This window comes from Sus scrofa, chromosome 7 (assembly GCF_054392235.1).
Source record: "Sus scrofa isolate SSC_HxYL_T2T_F1_AM1 chromosome 7, Sscrofa_HxYL_maternal_Yorkshire_Landrace_v2.0, whole genome shotgun sequence".
Classification (NCBI taxonomy): domain Eukaryota; kingdom Metazoa; phylum Chordata; class Mammalia; order Artiodactyla; family Suidae; genus Sus; species Sus scrofa.
The window spans coordinates 39,290,436-39,311,722 of NC_139389.1; the positions used below are offsets into that span (position 1 = coordinate 39,290,436).

The 21,287-nt window shown below is 44.0% G+C and overlaps 1 protein-coding gene across 14 annotated transcripts in view; it reads left to right on the forward strand.

Moving 5' to 3' along the window:
• Nucleotides 1-6,683: 6,683 nt before the first annotated feature.
• BLTP3A (bridge-like lipid transfer protein family member 3A) overlaps nucleotides 6,684-21,287 on the forward strand; it is a 68,474-nt gene continuing 53,870 nt past the window's right edge. For all 14 annotated transcript variants that reach the window (XR_014809924.1, XM_084967823.1, XM_084967834.1 and 11 more), the window contains exon 1: nucleotides 6,684-6,897. Coding sequence is in view for 4 of the 14 variants with exons in the window: in XM_084967823.1 (XP_084823949.1) it covers nucleotides 6,854-6,897 (44 nt within the window). In the remaining 10 variants the exon portion in view is untranslated. The remainder of the gene's footprint in view (nucleotides 6,898-21,287) is intronic.

Sequence of the window (21,287 nt, forward strand, 5' to 3'; positions counted from 1 at the left end):
TTGAGTCTCAGAAATTGGTAGTTTATATGTCTGACTTTTATAGCTCAGATTTGTTTTTAAAATCTTCTTCAGACTTAAGTGTTTGTTAGGGGATACTGCCAGTTGAGTTTACATGTGACTCAGCAGGTTTCTGGTTTGGACAACTCTGTCAGGCGTGGGGCAAAGAGCCTGTGTGTACATAAAGCCCACAGATATACCTATCTAAGTTTTTAAAATAGCCTCAGATACTTGGCAATAACCCAGATTTTCCTAAAGGGAAGCTTTTTCCACAGTATGTTCTTAAGGTTGAAAAATCCACTCTAGAAACATTTCTAGCTGAAGAAATTGTTTTATATAGTTTCAGAAAAACCACATGATAACTTAAAAGTTTAACATATTTAGCTAAGGTGATCAAAAGTGGGAATAAATAAGTTCTTTTTATTTTGTTTCTTAACTCCTTCTAGGGCAAACTATTACAGTGAAAGATTAGAAGACACTTCCTTTGTAAGAGGCTGTGAAGAAGATGAACCTATTTACTGCTGTTGATTTATGCCTTTAGACATCTGTTTGTTTGTTTGTTTGTTTTGTCTTTTTGCCATTTCTTGGGCCGCTCCCGCGGCATATGGAGGTTCCCAGGCTAGGGGTCCAATTGGAGCTGTAGCTGCCAGCCTACGCCAGAGCCACAGCAATGCGGGATCTGAGCCGCGTCTGCAACCTACACCACAGCTCACGGCAACGCCGGATCGTTAACCCACTGAGCAAGTCCAGGGATCGAACCCGCAACCTCATGGTTCTTAGTCGGATTCGTTAACCCCTGCACCACGACAGGAACTCCTAGACACCTGGTTTTAATTCTAAAATATGAGTCAAGGAGTTCCCGTCGTGGCTCAGCGGAAGTGAATCTGACTAGCATCCATGAGGCCACAGGTTTGATCCCTGGCCTCGCTCGGTGGGTTGGAGACTCTGTTGCTGTGAGATGTGGTGTAGGTCACAGATGCATCTCGGATCTGGTGTTGCTGTGGCATAAGCCAATAGTACAGCCATGATTTGACCTCTAGCCTGGGAACCTCCATGTGCTGGGGGTATAGCCCTAAAAAGACAAATTGAAATGAAATAGTCTGCTGTAACGTGAGAATTTTTATAGGTGCAAACCAGAATACTAATAGACATCAAGAAATGAAGAAGTTAGTGTCAGTGTGGAATAACGTATTTCCTTTTCTGTGAACAGATCCAGGGCCATCGGGAGGGTAGTTAAAGTCTAAGCTGTCATCATGTCTACTGCCTGGCTTTAATGGTTTGTCAGAATGCCAGTCCCCTTGATTCCAGGCTGCATGAGAAATGGGATCCTTGCATTGAGCCACAGGATAATTTGGTCATCTTGTATGGAACAAGTCCAGTAGTGATTAAGTGTTTGTCCCAATTATATAGCTTCAGTCAGATGATATCTTTTATTTGGTGAACAGAAGAAAAAAAGCCTGGCCTACCTTAGGTTTCTCTGGCAGTGTGTTCTGAAGGCTTGCCTGGTATATTGTTTTACATGAAAACCTTTTTTTTTTTTTTTTTTTTTCCCGTCTTTTCTAGGGCCACACCCGTGACATATGGCAATTCCCAGGCTAGGGGTCTAATCGGAGCTGTAGCCGCCTGCCTCTGCCAGAGCCATGTCAGCTCGGGATCCGAACTGTGTCTGTGACCTACACCACAGCTCACGGCAACGCTGGGTCCTTAACCCACTAAGCGAGGCCGGAGGTCAAACCCACCACTTCATGGTTCCTAGTCAGATTCGTTAACCTCAACAGAGGCCAAAGTCTCAGAGTCCTTTGTAAGTACTTACTATTTTTTTTTGGCCGAGCCTGCAGCATATGAAGGTTCCAGGCTAGGAATCAAACCCACACCATAGTGGTGACCTGAGCTACAGCAGTGACAAAGTTGGATCCTTAAACTCTAGGCCACCAGGAACTCCTGTTTGTAAGTAGTTAGCTTTCACAGTGACCCCAAGAAACAAGTTTCCTCATCTACCCCTGCTCTTTGTTGCCTAAACATCACATCCTAGTACTTGTTGAAAGACTAAAGAAGTAAAAGGTAGGATAAAGAATTTTACCTTTATACTCAATTGCTATATTTTCCCCCTCTTCATGCCTTTTATCTCTTGGGCCTCTGCTGGTAGGTAGAAGCTTGTAAAGAGGACAAAAGGAAGAGCCTGGAGTAGTGATTAGACATTACTGATTGCCCACCCCAGTATCTTTTACCATCCTTAATAATAGCCTGTGTAATTTTTATAGCACATTTCCCATAGCTGTAGCTAGGTGAGGCCATGTGGCAGGAGAGAACATGCCTTTTTTCTGCCCTTTTTTCTGTTGTCAGGAATGTGGATATGATGTTTGTTTGAAATGCAGGCAACCTCTTGAACCATGAATTGGCAACTAAAGATGATGTTGGCAAGATAGAAAGAACATAGGTCCCTAGTGACTGGAGAGGTACCATGTACTGCCTACCTTAGACTTGTATGTGAAGGAGAAGTAAACATCTTTTTTATGGAAGCCATCTGTTATCTTGAGTTTTCTGTAATATGCAGCTGAACCTACCTAACTGATAAAAGGTGCTCTAGGAGGAGAGTAATAATTGATGAACTTGTCCTGCTAGCCTGCCTCAGGTCTGCCCCTCTAACATTGCTCTGCATTTGGACACTGTTCTGAGTGATGGGAACATGATTGTAAAACAAAGTCCTTCCTTCTCCTAGGGAGCTTACATTCTCTCTCTTTTTTTTTTCTTTTGTCCAAGCCCTCAGCATATGGAAGTTCCTGGGGATAGAACCCACACCACATCAGCGATCTAAGCCATTGCAGTGACAGCACCAGGTCCTTAACCCACTATGCCACAGGGAACTCCCTGTGGAGCTTACATTCTAAAGGGGATGACAGACAATAAACAAAAATACCAATGTTAGGTGGTACATGCCATAAAGAAAAATAAAGCAGGTTAAGTGGCATAGGGAGTGCCAGATCAGAGATGACTCTGTGGGAAAGACAGTGAATAGTTGTTGGGGGAAGTTAGGCAAATGTCTAGGGCTCAAGCTTTCCAGTAAGTACAGGGACCTTGAAGTGGGAGTCTACTTATTCTATTAGAGCAGCAAGGCCAGTGTTGCTCCAAACAGCTAGTGCTGTTGAGCATGGCAGATATTTTATTATCTTGATGTGATGTCTTCACAGATGTGTATACATGTCAAAACTAAAAACTGTACACTTTATTTTTTGGCTGTGCCTGTGGCATATGGAAGTTCCCAGGCCAGGGATCGAACCCATGCCACAGCAGTGACTTGATCCTCTGCAGTGACAACACTGGATCCTTAACCTGCTGAGCCATGAGGGAATTCCTGTACACCTTAAGTATGTGCACTTTGTTATAAGTCAAGTTGTTTTGAAGTCATAGCTACCACAAACTAGACACTACTCAAGAAAACTATAGACAGCAGTTTTATCTCTTTGCTACTCAACCCTCGTGCTTTTGAGTTTTTTATGAACTGTCTTTCCTAGTTTGCATAATCTTTCTTTGGGCATTATGTATGTCCTCTTTCATTTGTACAAAGCAGAGTATGTACAAATGTATCTTTAGTCATGAATTTAGATATGTGGCCATCCTACCAAGCAGATGAGGGAAGATACTGGGTCTGAAATTGATCACCTAGGTGTTTAAAGCACATATGGATTGTGGACCGTGTCAGCAATAAAAAAAAAAAAAGAATGAACTATTGATTCAGCAATTTGGATGGATCTCAAGGGCAGTATGCTGAGTGAAAAAAGCCATTCTGAAAAGGTCACCTACTGCATGATTCCCTATATAAATGACATTATTGAGATGACCAAATTGGTAGTTGCCAAGGGTTAGCAAGGGTGTTGGGGGTGGTGGGGGAGCAGGGAGTGACTCTAAAGGGGGAGCATGAAGGAGATCTTTGTGGTGGTGGAATAGTCCTGTCTCTGTGTCGTGGTAGTAGTTACTCAAGTCTACATTCCTGATTAAAGAGACACAAACATACGCTCTTGGGCACACACATGCCAGTATCGGTTTCTTGGGTTTTACAATGTACCATAGTTACGTAAGATGTAACCGTTGCTGGAAAGCTGGTGAAGGGTACTTGGGCTTCTCTGTGTTATCTTAACTTCCTGTGAGTCTATAATTACTTTGAAATAAAAGGTTTTTAAAAACGTACTGAGTTCTGCTTCCAGAAGGAAGGAATTGATGTCATTTCTCTTTTCTTACATCTGAAACCCTGGACATTATATATGACTAAAAAGCATAAGAAACCCTGAAAGGTGGAGAGAAGGCAGACTTGCTGGGGAACTTGGGACCTGGGGAACGGAACGACATATTACGCTCTCCAGGTTTTCTTTTTGCCTCCTGTGTACCAGACTTGGAGCTGAAGAAGCTGTGACAATCAAGTAACGCCAATGGGGGAGTTCCTGTCCTGCCTCAGCAGAAATGAACCTGACTAGTACCCATGAGGATGCAGGTTCGATCCCAGGTCTCACTGAGTGTGTTAACAATCTGATGTTGCTGTGAGTTGTGGTGTAGGTTGGCAGCTGCAGCTCTGATTCGACTCAAGCCTGGAAACTTCCATATGCCATACCTGAGACCCTAAAAATTAGTAAGTAAATTAAAAGGTAATTTGGGGACTTAAGGGGAAAGTTGAACTTGCCATGACTAAGAGATAGGCACATGAATGCATTGTCTGTTAATTATTTATTTAGAAAAATTTAACATTGGAGTTCTTGTTGTGGTGCCACAGAAACGAATCCGAGGTTTCCATGAGGATTCATGAGGTAACCATGAGGTTGTGGGTCCGAGAGCTGGCTTCTCTCTGGGTTGAGGATTCCGACATTGCCATGAACTGTGGTGTAGGTTGCAGAAGCAGCTTGGATCTTGCATTGCTGTGGCATAGGCCGGCAGCTGTACCTCAGATTCAGCCCCTAGCCTGGGAACCTCCATGTGTTGCAGGTGTGGCCCTAAACAGCAAAACAAAACTAACATTTACATGGCTCACCATGTCACCATGTTTAGACTATCTCTGGAATCGTATCTGTTAGGGGAGGGGAATTGATGGCTGAAGACAGGGGAGGGAGGAGACTTAATTTTTGAGTTAGGTTCTTGTATTACCTATTCACAAGTGAATAAATTTAAAATTAACTGACTGCCAAATTACTTATAATCCTCTCTTGGAGAGTATTTTGCTCAGGTTTTTGCTTAAAGGTTTAAGTCTAGAAAACTGCCACCCTCCCACCTTTGCCAGAATCTACAGGTGTCCCTGGCATATGGGTTAGGCCTTTTTTTTTTTTTTTTTTTTTTCTTTCTGGCTGGGCCCACCACATGAGGAATTTCCCTGGCAAGGAATTGAACCCACACCACAGCAGTGACAGTGCCAGATCCCCAACCGCTAGGCCACCAGGAAATTCCTGGGTTAACTTTTTAAAGTGTATGGACTAAATAGAGTGGAAGTAGCATGGGGCTGAGAGTAAGAATACTTGGGTTCTAGTCTTGAGCTGTTACCTTGAATAAGCTCTTTCAACTATTTCCCTAAGCCTCAGTTTCCTTATTTGTAAAACCAAGTTGATCCCTAAAGTCCTTTGTTCTGTCTCTCAGTTCCAGCTGTGATGCAGTGGGTTGGGAATCCACCTGAAGCGGTTTGGGATCACCGCGGAGGTGTGGGTTCAATCCCCAGCACCGGGAGGTGGGTTAAAGGATTCCTTGTTCTGGAGTTCCTTCGTGGCTCAGCGGAAAAGAACCTGATATAGTGTCCGTGCGGGTTGGATCCCTGGCCCCGCTCAGTGGGTTAAGGATCCTGCGTTGCTGTGGCTGTGGTATAGGTCCACAGCTGGACCTCTGATTCGATCCCTAGCCTGGGAACTTCCTTGTGCCGCAGGTGCGGCCCTAAAAAAGCCCTCCCTCCCCAAAAGTGTTCCTTGTTCTGGCAGCGGCCCGGTAGATGGCAGCTCCAGCCGGGATTCAATCCCTGGCCCGGGAACTTCCATATGCCGCCTGTGCGGCCATAAAATTAAAAAAAAATAAAACTAGTCTCCCTTTGTGCTGTCTCTGCAGTGCACCCCCGTGCCAAATAAAATGAGTACCCACTGGTTAACCAGGTAGAGGCTAAGGGGTGCAGAGAGGATGACGGGGTGCCCGCTCTCACCCCTTAACACAGGCAGCAGAGCGCCCCGATTCTACTTTTCACTCCAGCGTCATCCCGGAGCGCGGTGAGCTTGTGCTCAGCAAATGAGTGAACGTGTGAGGGAAATGAATGAGAAGGGGCCAGGAGGTATGCAATTAGCTAGCAAGTTCCTGAAAACACTACACGCCGCCTTTCCCTGAGACTTCCTGACTACTGCCGGGGTGTATACCTCCCGAAGCTCAGAGGCGAAGCTCTCGGATCTCCCACCACTGAGAGGCCGACCACAGGCTGAGGGAGAGTTGGGTGCCCGCCCGCCCCGCGCGCGCACCCGCCGCCGCGCGCGCCCCTCCATCAGGGCTCGTCCCCGGCCCGCCGCGAGTCAGGCGGGCGGCGCTCGATGCCGGCTGAGGGAGAGCGGGGAGCCCGCCCCTCGCCGCGCGCGCTCCCGCCGCCGCGCCATCCCTTCTCAGAGCGCGCGCCCCAGGCCGCCGCGATCGCGAGCCGGGCGGGCGGCGCGCGAGCTCCGCGTCGCCGCGCGGGTGGGTGGGATCGTGGCGGAGCTCCGGACGCCCGGGCAGGGGCGGGAGAGCGCCATGGCGGCGGCTGTGGCGGCGGCATCCGGTCCCCGCACCGCGGCGAGGTGAGGGGCCGCCTCTTCTCCGTCGCTGAGGAGGCCGCAGCTGCCCGCCTGCCTTCCACGCGGGCCGCGGCTCCGGCATGGCCGGGCTCATTAAGAAGCAGATCCTGAAGCACCTGTCCCGGTGAGAGCGCCAGCGCCGGCCCCCAGTGGTCCCGGGCCCTTCCTCGCCCCCTTGGACCCTCCCCCCCTGCGCCGTGCTCCGGGCCGGGACTCCGCGGCCATCCCCGCCTCAACTCGAGCCGGACAGTCTCCTCCCCACTCCGGTGGCTCCGACCGTTGTCACCGCTCTGCTGTTCCCTCGCCCTGGGCCCTCGGGGACCCGGCGCCCCTGCCTGTGCACGGGAGCCCAGGCTCTCCTCCTCGTCTTAGCAACCCCGGTCCCTGCCGACGCCCAGAGTGCCCTGACCGGCTGCTCGCGCCCTCAGGTCCCACACTGCCCACCAGGTCACCCCGTCCCCTTGCATGTCTGTCCCCCGGGCCCTCTGCCCGTCACTCCGTGGCCCCCACCTTTCCACCCTTCCCTGCCCACCCCGTGTGGTCTCCTCTGCGCTAAGGACCCGCTGTCCCTCCCTCCGGGCTCTCCGCCCGCCTCTTTACCCGCCCACTATCCCCTCCCCACCTTCCTCTTCCTCCTTCTGCTGCGGATTAGACCCTTCATTCCGGCCCCGTCTAGATGACCCTGTCATCCAGTCTTGCATGACCCATTCTTCCGCCCAGATTTCCAACCCGGGCACTGGTTTCTCCTTCCCAGAAGCTCCCAGCTCCTCCTCTTCATCGTCTGGCTGACCCTGTTGCATCACCCTTGAAAAAAGGCTAGTTGGAGTTCCCGTCGTGGCTCAGTGGTTAACGAATCTGACTAGGAACCACGAGGTTGCGGGTTCGATCCCTGGCCTTGCTCAGTGGGTTAACGATCCGGCGTTGCCGTGAGCTGTGGTGTAGGTTGCAGACGCAGCTCGGATCCTGCGTTGCTGTGGCTCTGGCATAGGCTTGGCAGCTATAGCTCCGATTTGACCCCTAGCCTGGGAACCTTCATATGCCATGGGTGCAGCCCTAGAAAAGACAAAAAAAAGGTCTAGTTCTTGCACCCTGGGCCGAGCCTCTGATCTCCTTTCTCCCTCCTTTGCTTCTCTTCTCCTTATCACAGACTAAATGGAGAAAGGTCATAAGAGCTCGGCATGAAGTTTCAACAACCTTCCCTTTAAGATGTGGAGGTGTTTTGATGGCCTGTGGAAAGAACTAACGGTGTTCACTTCTGCTTTGTAGTCACTTACTAAGCAATGTTATGTCCTTCAAGTCATTTGGTCTGGAACCAGGTGGTGGGCCAAAGAGTTCATTTGAATCTGGGTGACCACTGCCCCCTGTGTTAGGATTCTGGGTTGTCAAGAACTGGTGTCCACAAGAACTGGAAGCTAGCCTTTCACTTCCTTTTCAACTCCTTATTCCAGGCAGGGCTTGGTGATGCCTTGATACCTTTAGACAGTCTTTGTCTCCCAAGTGGAGACTGATCCCAGCCTTGGCTTTAGGGGGTCAGTGGTTTTCTGGAGGTGGAAGTTGGGGGAGAAGTCAGTCAATATGGGACCCCAGGCCTTGCACTAATGTATCTTTCCTCCTCTTCTCATTGCCTTGGTTAGTGGTGTGAAACACTGTTGCTACCACCCCTTTGCCTTTTCTGGCTGACAATCTGGCTAATTTATTGTTACTTTGATTTTAGAATTTAATTAGTATTTAGATTCAGATACATCTTTTGAAAGTAAAAGCACATTGGAAGCTGGAACTAGAAAGTGCCTTTGGACCCGTTACTTGGGTTAATTCCCTAATATATTCTTTTTCAGCTGACATTTGAGTGTTCCATGAGTTTGGCTGGTCTGTGTAAAGACTTAAGTGTAGGGCTAATGATTGTGAAATGAGAGAGAAAATTTAGCTAAAAGAAAACCACTAATGAACTATTTTGAAAAAGCATAGAATCAGAGAATTTTAGGGTTTAGAGATGATCTCACCTAAAGTAGTGCTGTGTTTAAGAGCTAGGGCTCTTTCTGGTTTACTTTCTTCAACTGTAAAATGGGAATAATAATAGTATCTAACTCAAAGGGTTATTGTGAGACTTACATGCGTTGATATAGAAGGGTCTAGGACACAGTAAGTTCTCAATAAAACATGAGCTATGGTTATTTTTTGGGCCACAACTTGTGTGACAATTTGATATAAGCCATAGACTTCTCCAGAAAAATTCACATATGCAAACAGGTAATTTTTCATATAAGTTCCCTGGATGGGGAGAGTTGAGAACTCCTAAAGCACATGCCTTAACCCCATAAGGCATCCTGGAATTAGGTGAATAACCCCTGACTAGTTCAACCCCTCATTTTATGACTGAGGAAAAGTGACTTGCCCAAGTCACTAGGAGGAAAAGTGACTTGCCCAAGTTGCAGTGGACCTTAAAGTAGAGAAATAGAACTTGACTTCCTAATTCTGGTATACTTTCCTCTGTAGGACACACATATTTTGTGTATTCTCTATGAAGATGGAGTTTTAAAAAAGAAATTTTAATAGTATGTGCTGACACATTCAGTGATCCTTAGTAAATAAAGTATCTCTTTTAGATGAAGTGAGAATAGGTATATCGGACATTGGCAGAAATTTCTTATTTCCTCAGGGTTGTGTGGTTGACTGAGGAGGAGGAGAAGAAGGTTATTCAGGGCTGCAGTTTCAAGGCTTAAGGAAAAGGTGCTAGGACGTGGGTCTCATTGGGGGAATGATCAAACTCCTGAGACCTTTCTGGTGGTCTAACTTGGAAAAGCTGCCTGATCCTGCTTGTGACATTTGTGTCACTGTTTGGTCTCTACTACACCTACAGAGGCTGGCCTGCCTGGAGAGGAACTGTAGCTTCTGTGGCTTGCCAAACCTGCTGGGGAAAGAGAGAACGTATACTGGGTTACTATGTTAAGTAATATTTGTAGGTGTTTAATAATTACTTCTTGCTGATGATGGCAGTGCCACTTGACCTGGAGGAGTATCCTACCACAGGAAGAATATCCCAGTGACTTGCATATTACATTTAATTTTGGTCATGAAGTTTCAGATAGTAAAGTATCTTGTTGGAATGCATCCTGCTTATTGGTAGAGTGTTTGGTAAAGGATTTAAGGAGGATGTATTCAAGACATTTTTGTTACATGTCTACTCCAGGCCAGGTGCTGATCTGGGCACTGGAGATTTAGCAGGGAAGAAGTATAAATGTCTTTGAAGGGCTTTATCCTATGCTTTGGATGGCAGCTGTGTAATACAAATAGCTTCAATGTACAGTGTTCATTTAAACAGACCCAGGAGGAGACCTTTACTCAGAAACAAAAGTAATCACTTAAAAATATCCAAAATGGATTTTTCACAGAATTGGATTATTCTTGTTTTAGATCGCCTTAGCTCATGTCTTCTTGTTGTACAAGTAAGAAGAAATGTGATTGATTGTAAAGTAAGTCAAGGGACTATGGCTCAGGGAAGGAGCATTTTTTCTGGAGCTGGACAGGCTAGATTCACCTTCCAGCTGCCCCCTGATGAACAGAGCAGCCTTTCTGAACCTGTTTTCTTATCCATAAAAGATGAGAATAAGGAAGAATAATACATACCTGGCAGACTTTTTTGAGAATTGGGGATAAAGTATTACTATAGTGTCTGGCATGGAAGTAGGGTTTAATAAAAAGTAGCTATTATAACATGGCCAGAGAAGCTAGGGACACTACCATGGTGTGGATGAAAACACCTCAGCCAAATGGCTCTTGTAGAAACGCATCAGAAGTCTTAATTATTTACTCTTAGTGGCTACTGGAAATGTGACCCAGAGTGACAGAGACATGGCTGATAGACATGGTAGATATTTTTAAAAATATAAGCATTAGGTGAAACTCAGAGGTATAGAAGTTTTCAGAGTCCTTCTGGAGAATAAGAGAGGCTGACTGTGAACTCAACACTCTTAGTTTCTGATCAGTGCCTCCTCTACTCATTATTACTCATCAGCCTGAAGGAACTGTCTGAGCCAGCCAGATGGTGGACAGCGGGGAGCTGCAGGCTCAGAGAGGCTGACCGCTTGCCCAGGGGTCTCTTTAGGTGAAGGTTTGTAGGCCTAGTCTCAGCTTCCAGGTCAGCCACCTTTATACTAGACTTTACTTATTATCACCAAATAATTATTCTGTGCATTTTCTAGTAATAGTGAAATCATGGATGTCTTTGTTTCCCTCCTCTTCTTGTAGTGTTGTTTCAGGATAAGTACTTTTATTTACTTAGCAGATATTTAATAATAGCCAACTGTGTGAATAAGTAGTTTCCAAGTCTTATGATGATTTAATTCTCAGACTAATCTCAGACATATTAGGCCCATTTTATAGATGAAGAAATGGAGGAGTTCCTGCTGTGGTGCAGTTGGTTAAGGATCCAGCATTGCCATAGCTGTGGTATAGGTTGCAGCTGTAGCTCAGATCTAATCCCTGGCCTGGGAACTTCCATATGCCATGGGTAGGGGAGAAAAAAAGGCGCAGAGAGGTTAAATAACTTGCCCCAAACCATAACTAATAAGTGATAGAACTGAGATTCAAACACAGTCACTGTCATTCTAGAGGTGCACTCTTTAATCACCCTACTGCTATAATACTTCTAATCTATTGAGTATTTCAAACTGAACATACTCTTGTCACCAGCACCCACATGAAGAAACAGCACCAAGAAGCCCCCTTGTTTCATCTTCCATTATTATCTCCACCAAAGCGTAGCCACTGTTTTCTAACAGTGTAGATTAGTTTTGTCTTTTTTATGTACTTTATACAAATGGGATCATAGAGTGTATACTGTCCTGTCTGACGTCAACATTATTTTTGTGAAGTTAATCTCTCTTGTATCAATTTGTAGATTTTCCTTTTTAATTGCTGTATAGTATTATGTGAATAGACCTAAATTTATTTCTACATTTCACCGTTAATGGACCTTTGGATAGGTTCCTAGTTTAGGGCTATGCTTATAAATAGTGCCACTAGGAACATTCTAATACATATCCTTCAGTGAAAAAATGAACACGTATTTCTTGGGGATATACTTGAGTGGGATTTCTATATGTCTATGTTAAATTTTTTTCGGTCATGCCCACAGCATGTGAAAGTTACCAGGCCAGGTGTCGAACCTGTGCCACAGCAGCAATGCAGGCCATTTCAGTGACAATGCTGGATCCTTAACCCACCATAGGAGAACTCCTGTATGTTAAATTTTAATAGATATTGCCAAACAGTTTTCCAAAGTGGCTGTACCAATTGCACTTTTACCAGAAGTTCTGGTTGCCCTACATCTTTGCCAATACCTGGTATTTTTCCTCTTTTTCATTTTAGCTTTTCTGGTGGATATATTTTGACAATCTCTTTACTTCATCTGTGGTAAACCAGATGGCCAATTTATTTGTGCCTCTGTCTAATTTTCAAATTCAGATATATTGGTAAATTTTACTCACATGGAAATGTCAGAACCTTGAAAACATAAGATCTTTTTGAATAAATGTTCAAATTGGGCGGGTCCAATGAAAATGATTCGGGTAAGTTGTAACCATTAACCCATAACATTTCTCACTTGGAATGGATGTGAAGCTTTGCTCCCTGTCAAAATAACAATCATGTACCTTAAATAAAAAGGAGGGGCTGTTCTTTTTTTTTTTGGTTGTATCCACAGCCTGTAGATGTTCCCAGGCCTGGGGTTGAACCCGTGCCACAGCAATGACAATGTTAGAGCCTTTAACTGCTGGGCCACCAGGGAACTCTAGTGGAGCTGTTCTTTAGGCATTCAGGTTTTTGTTAAACATTTTATCTTCAGACTACCTTGGATATTAAATAATTTCATTCTATTCTGTAAGCTTAGTACCCCATTGGCATAACTTTTTAATCTTTACTAAAGAAACTAAAATTCAGATTTCATAGTTTTTGTTTTTTATTCCTGGTCTTTATTCTTTTTAAAAATTATTATTATTATTATTAGGCTTTTTAGGGTCACACCCATGGCATATGGAGGTTCCCAGGCTAGGGGTTGAATCGGAGCTGTAGCCACTGGCCTACGCCACAGCCACAGCAACGCCAGATCTGAGCCACATCTGCAACCTATACCACAGCTCACAGCAACACTGGATCCTTAACCACTGAGCAAGGCCAGGGATTGAACCTACATCGTCATGGATACTAGTCAGATTCGTTTCTGCTGAGCCATGACAGGAGCTTCTAAAATTTTTTTTTTAATTTTTTAATTATAATTGATTTACAGTGTTCTGCCAATTTCTTATGTACAGCAATGTGACCCAGTTATACATATATAAACATCCTTTTGGAGTTCCTATTGTGGTGCAGTGGAAGTGAATCCAACTAGTATCCATGAGGATGCAGGTTCCATCCCCGGCCTCGCTCAGTGGGTTAAGGATCTGGCGTTGCCATGGGCTGTGGTGTAGGTTGCAGGCTCAGCTCTGATCATTGTCCTTTGTCCTTTTTTGACTTCTGAACGTGTGTTAGATGTTTACAGAGGTGAATTACCTGTTTAGATTATATAAGTCTACTTAACATGTAAACACAGACTACTGCACAGCTTTAAACTACAGTGATTATGGAGTTCCCGTCGTGGCTCGGTCCTTAACGAATCCGACTAGGAACGATGAGGTTGCAGGTTCGATCCCTGGACTTGCTCAGTGGGTTAAGGATCCGGCATTGCCGTGAGCTGTGGTGTAGGTCACAGACGTGGCTTGGATCTGGCATTGCTGTGGCTCTGGCGTAGGCCGGTGGCTATAGCTCCGATTGGACCCCTAGCCTGGGAACCTCCATGTACTGTGGGAGTGGCCCTAGAGATGGTGAAAAGACGAAACAAAACAAAACAAAAAAACTACAGTGATTATTCCAGGACTGCAGCTACCACAAGGTGAGGGGTCAGAGGAGGGGCGACTGTTTGGAACATTGTTTTGGAAATATTGTCACTCTTGGCAGTGCCACTCATCAGGTTGAGTCTCTTAGGGTTGAGGACCACTGACTTAGACTCAAATCTGAAGCAGCTGAAGGTTGCTCTTGGCACACTCTCTTCTCTCCTTTATGCCTCTCTCTCACCTCTTAAGGCCCTCTTGTCACGGCTTCTCAGTGCTCTGCTACCATTCCTCCCTACCTCCAGGCCTGTGTGCTCTGCTCTCCTTACCTTCTTACCAAATTCCCAATCCTTTAGGGTATATATAATTTCAGCTAAGTCAAGGGGAAGAAGAGAGAGCATATTCTGAGGCAGGAGTGCTGCTCTAATTAGACCAACTCTGGTTCGTAATATGTCCTGTAGGGTCAGCTCTCCTAAGCTACTCTTGCGTAGCTTCTGAATCTGCAGATACTCTGGAAGCTCTGAAATTGTTTTTTATTTTCCAAAAATAGTTTCTGTTGCAGCAGCACTGAGGATGGGGCAGGGGTCTGAGTGGCAGTTTGTGGTATGTATGAGCCATTTGAGAGCTGGGGTGTTCTGATATGTAGAAAATCCAGATAGGGATGGGCTAAGTTCATTCAAGCTGACTTCCTTCTGCCATCTGGTGTAACACGTTTCCAGGCAGATCTGAAAATATGCGTTTCCCTTTTCTAACATAAATTTTCTTTCTCGCTTTTCTCTCTGCCTTCCGCCCCTTTCCCATCTCTCTCTCTCTCTTTCTTTTTTTTTTTTAAATCTGTGTGAAAGAAGGGGCTGCAGTGTCCGGGAACTCATTTCGTTTAAGGAAATGTCTCAGCAAAGGTTGACATGAAGTTAGAGGCCTGGCGGTGTATTGTGGGATGTCCTTTTGCTGAACCTCAGCAGAGCTCTTGCTGCCTCCCTTCCTTTCAGGTGGGGTTGAACTGTGGCTTCTTAGACCTCTGAGCCCATAGGAGAGGTTCCTCGTCCTCTTTGAGGAAGGTTTACAGGTGGTGTCTCAGCCATTCTTGGTCTCACCTTCCCCTCAGCTAGCTCCAGGCTGTCTTTGAGGACTCTGTTTCTGAGACCATTTATTCATTAATTCTTTCCAGAAACTTTTATTGACCATCTGCATTGTATGCCAAGCACCAGGAACTCAAAGACAAATGAGACAAGATTCCTGTTCAAGGACTTGACTGTCTATAGAGACAAACAGACCTGTAAATAATAAACTCAGTCAAGTATTCAGAAGTATCTGTGGCGCCAGGGGGCACAGACAGTCAAGGGCAGAAAGGTGATGCCAGGCAGAAGTTGCTGCATGAGCAGTAGTTCTGGGTTGAGGAGTAGCAAGTGTATTTAGGAGAGTGCCTCTGGTTCTGCATCCTGGAATGTGGGGTTGAAGGGTGGAACCCAGCTGGAAATGATACTGGAAGGATAGGGGCTGGGTCACAGAGGCTTGAGTACTATGCCAAGGCATCTGGATAGGGCTTAGCTTGTTCTCTGTTGCCATTGACCTGGGTCTGAAGCAACTGGAGCTTCTCCAAACTTTTCTACCTTTGTTAAAAGTCAGAGAGATGGTTTAGTATAGGAAAGACTGCAAGTTCTTGAGCCAGACTGCCTAATCTTGAATCCTAGTTCACTAGCTCTGTGACCTTGGGCAAGTTATCCTGTCTTTCTATGCTTAGGTTTCCTCATCCGTAATTTGGAGGCAATAGTTGTCTTTTATATCATGTGGTCATTGAGATAAATTAAATAAAAATATATAAGAAAGTACTTAAGACAGTGCCTGGAATAGAGTAAACAATTATGAAATATTAGCCATTATTTAAAAAATAATTTTCTCAGAAATATCTTCTTTATTTTTCCTGATATTATTTTTTGTTATAAAATTTTTTAGATAGAGCTTTTAGAATATCCTAATCTCTCTTTCTCTCTCCCTTTAAAAAACCTCTACTTTCTGATTGTTGTGAATGGGAAGGGTGTGGTGTGCCTTCTACCTCAGCTGCACGGATGTATTTATTTCTGTGTTTTCAGATGACACTCTTAAACTTGGTTTAACATGATTGGATAATCAGACACATTATATAGTTGCTTTGCAGTGGGAGAAAGAATGTGGATGGATTGTTGGATATACCCCTTAGTTCCCCTTATTTGGCAATTATCATTGATTTGTTTCTTATTATTGTCAATAAGCATTCACTGAGCATGCTTATCCTGGACTTTGTGTTAGACAAAGATCTAAATGACATAGTCCTAGCTCATAGTGCTGTTCATAGGGTTAGAGACCCGTGCTTTATTGTGCACTCTTCTTTGTGTCTTCCACAACTACTTTATGTGGCTTGAACCTACTAACTTTTTTTGTTGGTTTTTTTTTTTTTTTGCTTTTTAAGGTTGCACCTATGGCATACGGAAGTTCCCAGACTGCACCACAGCCACAGCAACTCAGGATCCAAACTGAGTCTGTGAGCTACACCACAGCTCACGGCAATGCTGGATCCTTAACCCACTGAGTGAGGCCAGGGATCGAACTCGCATCCTTGTGGATCCTAGTCAGGTTCGTTAACCACTGAGCCCTTTGGACCCTTGCTAGTAGGCCAAATTACACGTGTTCAATTCTAGAACAAGACTGGCTCAAACCAGACAGGGCATTATGGTTTCGGCTAAACAGTGTAGGGTTTAGCAAGGTGCCAGGCTTAGAGGAGGGAATTAGAATGTTCATCAGGACTGTTGTTGAGAATTAAGGAAGGAAAACCTCTCCAGAATTTCCAGAATATTGGGTGGCCTCATATTGGGATGGGGAGTAGGGTAAATGGGAGTATTTCAAATGACAAAGCTACCATGAGTATGGAGAAATTTGTACAATTGGTTATACTTGTTGAGAGCATGAATCAGTATTAGGTCTATGAAGGGAAATTTGGCAATATCTGTCAAAGTGTAAAATATGCAGCTTCATTTCTATGAATTCATCCTAGAGAAGGAGTCAAAAAGTGAGAAAAACCTACAAGGCTATTTAATGAAATTGATGTAAAAGAGAAATCAGTGGAGACTTTGTTAAATAAATTATAGTACATTTATACAAAGGTATTGTTTGTAGATAACTATCCAATTACTAAAAAGCATTAAAAATTTGACAGTATAAAATTCCCAAGATACATTATTCATTGAAGAAAAAAGCAAGTTTTAGAATATATGGAATATTTTATTTTATACACCTGTCTATCTTGATGTATAATTACTTCTATATAGTAAAACTGTCATTTTCTCTTTTATACCTTTTTTTTTTTTTGTCTTTTTGCCATTTCTTGGGCCGCTCCCACAGCATACGGAGGTTCCCAGGCTAAGGGTCAAATCGGAGCTGTAGCTGCCGGCCTACACCAGAGACACAGCAACATGGGATCTGAGCCGTATCTGTGACCTACACCACAGCTCACAGCAACGCCGGATCCTTAACCCTCTGAGCAAGGCCAGGGATCGAACCTGCAACCTTTTGGTTCCTAGTTGGATTCGTTAACCACTGAGCCACGACGGGAACTCCCTCTTTTATACCTTTTTATATTGCTTTGAAATTTTATAGTAAGTGCTATACCAACGGAAAGAACATGACTTACCCATTATCCTTTATTGCCCTCTCTGAGAGGGTGCATTTGCTCACATCTGGTCATAGGTATTTTTGATGACTCACATCATAATTGCCTCCTGGGGAAAGCATAGTGATAGTAGAAAGGGTTTCTAGTTCTAATAATATAGGAGTATCTTATATTGGCCTTACCCTCCCTCATATAACAATTATGAGTTCTGAGCAATATGTAAAAAACAACTACTTGAAGACTTTGGAAAGTGACCAAATCAAGGCATTAACTGACAGGGAACTTGAAAGATGAAAACTGCGCTGGGTTGAATTCTCATTTATATAGCATTTTGCCTGAGGATACTCCCCAGTTTGCATGGTGGGTGATGGTTAACACTTAAGCAAAAGTCTGCAGTCTTCCAAGCTGGGGGAGTCAGGATAGAGCTAAGGGCTCTAAGAGGGACTGGAAAATGAGGAGATAAATCTCAGAAGGAAGGACAGAAGGGGTGCCCTAAATCTGCTTTTAAACTGTGCTCAAATCCCTCATGTGTATGGGAGAAGTCTCCACAGGGCCTGGAAAAGACAGTGGTTGAAAGCTAAAAGAAAAGAGCTAAGATTCAGCTCTGTCCCCTACAGGGAAAACAGAGTTTGGAGTATGAAACTAGCCAAGTTAATTGCCCAACTGAACAAAATTCTTCAGAGGAAGATTGACAGAATCCAGAATCTCAATAATGTCCAGTATGCAATAATAAATGACTAGATGTGTGATAAAGGAAATGTGACTCATTGTCCAGAGAATAGCAGTCAATAGAAATGACCCCAAGATGACTCAGATGTTGGAATTATCAGACAAGGATTTTACAGCAAACTTGGCAGTAATAAATGAACAAATGGAGAATCTTAGCAGAGAAATGGAGAGTATAAAAAGAACCAAATGTAAAATCTATAACTTAGAAGTACAATATCTGAAATGAGAAATTTATTGGATTTGCTCAGCAGCAGATCGGACATGTCTAAAGAAAGTGTCCATGACCTTGAAAACAGAACAATAATAATTATCTATTCTGATAATCTATTCTGAAGAACAGAAAAGGTTGAGAAACAAAAACAGAGCCTCAGTGACTATGGGACAATATTAAAATATGTATAATTGGAGTTTCCTGTGGCTCAGTGGGTGAAGGATCTGGCATTGTTATTGCTGTGGCTTGGGTCACTGCTCTGGTGGAGGTTCAGTTCCTGGGTCAGGAATTTCCATATGCCCTGGCCATAGCCAAAAGGGAAAAAAAAAAAAAAGTGTAATTTGAGTTCTAGAAGGAAAGGAGATGTCTTATCTTGCAGACTGTACTTTCTAAAGATGGCTGAAACAGTATCATCCTACATGTGTTTCTCTTGGCCTTAGTGGCTTACTTGTAACCAACAGAATGGGAGTAAAAGTGACATCCAGGCTACATGGAGCAACCACATGTAGGTGTCCAGTCAACAGCCCTGACTGAGCCCAACCCTTGGGACATTCCAGCTCAGGGCCCATCCATGTGAATGAAGCGGCGTCCAGGTGATCCCAACTCCTGGCCATTCATATTTTCCTAGGTGAGGCCCCAGATATCATGAATCATAGAAAAGCAACTGCAGTTGTCTCTCAAATGGATTTCTAATGCATAGAATCTGTGGGCTTAGTAAAATGCTTATTGCTTTATGGTACTAGGTTTGGAGTGATTTGTTGTCTACTGATAACTAAAACAAGGCATTAAAAAACATTAGAAGAGGAGTTCCTGGCATGGCACAGCGGAAACAAATCTGACTAGGAACCATAAGGTTGCAGGTTCGATCCCTGGCCTTGCTTGGTGGGTTAAGGATCCGGCGTTACCTTCAGCTATGGTGTAGGTTTCAGACACGGCTTGGATCCTGTGTTGCTGTGGCTGTGGTGCAGACCAGCAGCTGTAGTTCACATTTGACCCCTAGCCTGGGAACCTCCATATGCTGTTGGTGCAGCCCTAAAAGGACAAGACAGAAAAAAAAAAATTAGAAGAAATAATGGCTAACTAAATTAAAAAAAAAAAAAAAAGCAGTAGGAGAAGTTCCCTTGGGGCACAGCAGGTTAAATGTTGGCTTTTTTTTTTTTTTTTTTTTTGCTTTTTAGGGCCATACCTTTGGCATAGGGGTCGAATTGGAGCTGTAGCTGCTGACCTATACCACAGCCATAGCAACACCAGATCTGAGCCATGTCTGTGACCTCCATCACAGCTCATGTCAACACTGGATCCTTAACCCACTGAGCTAGGCCAAGGATCAAATCCACATCCTTGTGGATACTAGTCGGGCTTGTTACCACTGAGCCTCAATGGAAACTCCAGGATTGGCATTTTCACTGCAACTGCTCAGGTCACTGCTGTGGAGCAGGTCCCTGGTTTTGCTCAGTGGGTTAAGGATCTGGTATAGCTTCAGGCTGCAGTGTAGGCCACAGTTACAGCTCCAATTTGACCCCTGGCCTGGGAACTTCCATATGCTACAGGTATAACCATAAAAAGAAAAAAAAAAGTAGAAATGATAAAAAGGTACATCATGTGAACAGTAAGCACAAGAAAGCTGGAATGGCTATATTTTCAGACAAAATAGACCTCAAGACAAAGATTACTACTAGAGATAAAAAGAAACATTTCATAGTAAAAGTAACTTCATCAGAAAAACAAATAATGATAAATGTGCATCAACCTGAGAGAGCTTCAATATAAATGAAATAAAAACAGACAATTAAAATGAGAAAAGGGGGAGTTCCCTTTGTGGCGAAGCAGAAGTGAATATGACTAGGAACCATGAGGTTGCAGTTTCAATCCCTGGCCTTGCTCAGTGGGTTAAGGATCCAGCATTGCCGTGAGCTGTGGTGTAGGTTGAGGATGTGGCTCAGATCTGGCGTTGCTATGGCTGTGGTGTAGGCCAGCAGTTGTAGCTCTGATTAGACCCCTAGCCTGGGAACCTCCATATGCTGTGGGTGTGGCCCTAAAAAGCAATAAATAAATAAAATAAAATGAGAAAAGGGTACTTTCGCACAGCAAAGGAAACCAAAAACACAGCTTACAGAATGGCAGAAAATAGTTTCGAATGGTGCAACTGACGAGGGCTTAATCTCTAAAATATACAAACAACTTATACAACTCAACAGCAAATGAAAAAATGGGCAAAAGATCTGAATAGACATTTCTCCAAAGAAGATATTACAGATGGCCAACAAGCATTTGAAAAATGCGCATCATCACTGATTATTAGAGAAATGCAAATCAAAACTACTATGAGGTACCACCTCACACCAGTCAGAATGGACATCATTAATAAGTCAACAAAACAAATGCTGGAGAGGGTGTGGAGAAACGGGAACTCTCCTACACTGTTGGCAGGAATGTAAGCTGGTACAACCACTATGGAAAACAGGATGGAGGTACCTCAGAAAACTAAATATAGAACTACCATATGATCCAGCAATCCCACTCCTGGGCATATACCCAGACAAAACTTTCCTTGAAAAAGACACATGCACCCATATGTTCACTGCAGCATTATTCACAATAGCCAAGACATGGAAACAACCTAAATTACCATCAACAGATGAATGGATTAAGAAGTTTTGGTACATATACATAATGGACTACTACTCAGCCATAAAAAGAACACAATAATGCCATTTGCAGCAACACGGATGGAGCTATAGACTCTCACACTAAGTGAAGTAAGTCAGAAAAAGACAAATACCGTATGATATCACTTATATCTGGAATCTGATTTACAGCACAAATGAACCTTTCCACAGAAAAGAAAAATCATGGACTTGGAGAACAGACTGTGGTTGCCAAGGGAGGGGGGAAGGGAGTGGGGTGGACTGAGAATCTGGGGTTAATAGATGCAAACTATTGCCCTTGGAATGATAAAACACTATAAAGAGTGTAATGGAAAAAATTAAAATCATTAAAAAAATGAAATGAGAAAAGGGCAAATTCAAAATCATAGTTGGATATTTCTAATCCTCCCTCAGTAGTTG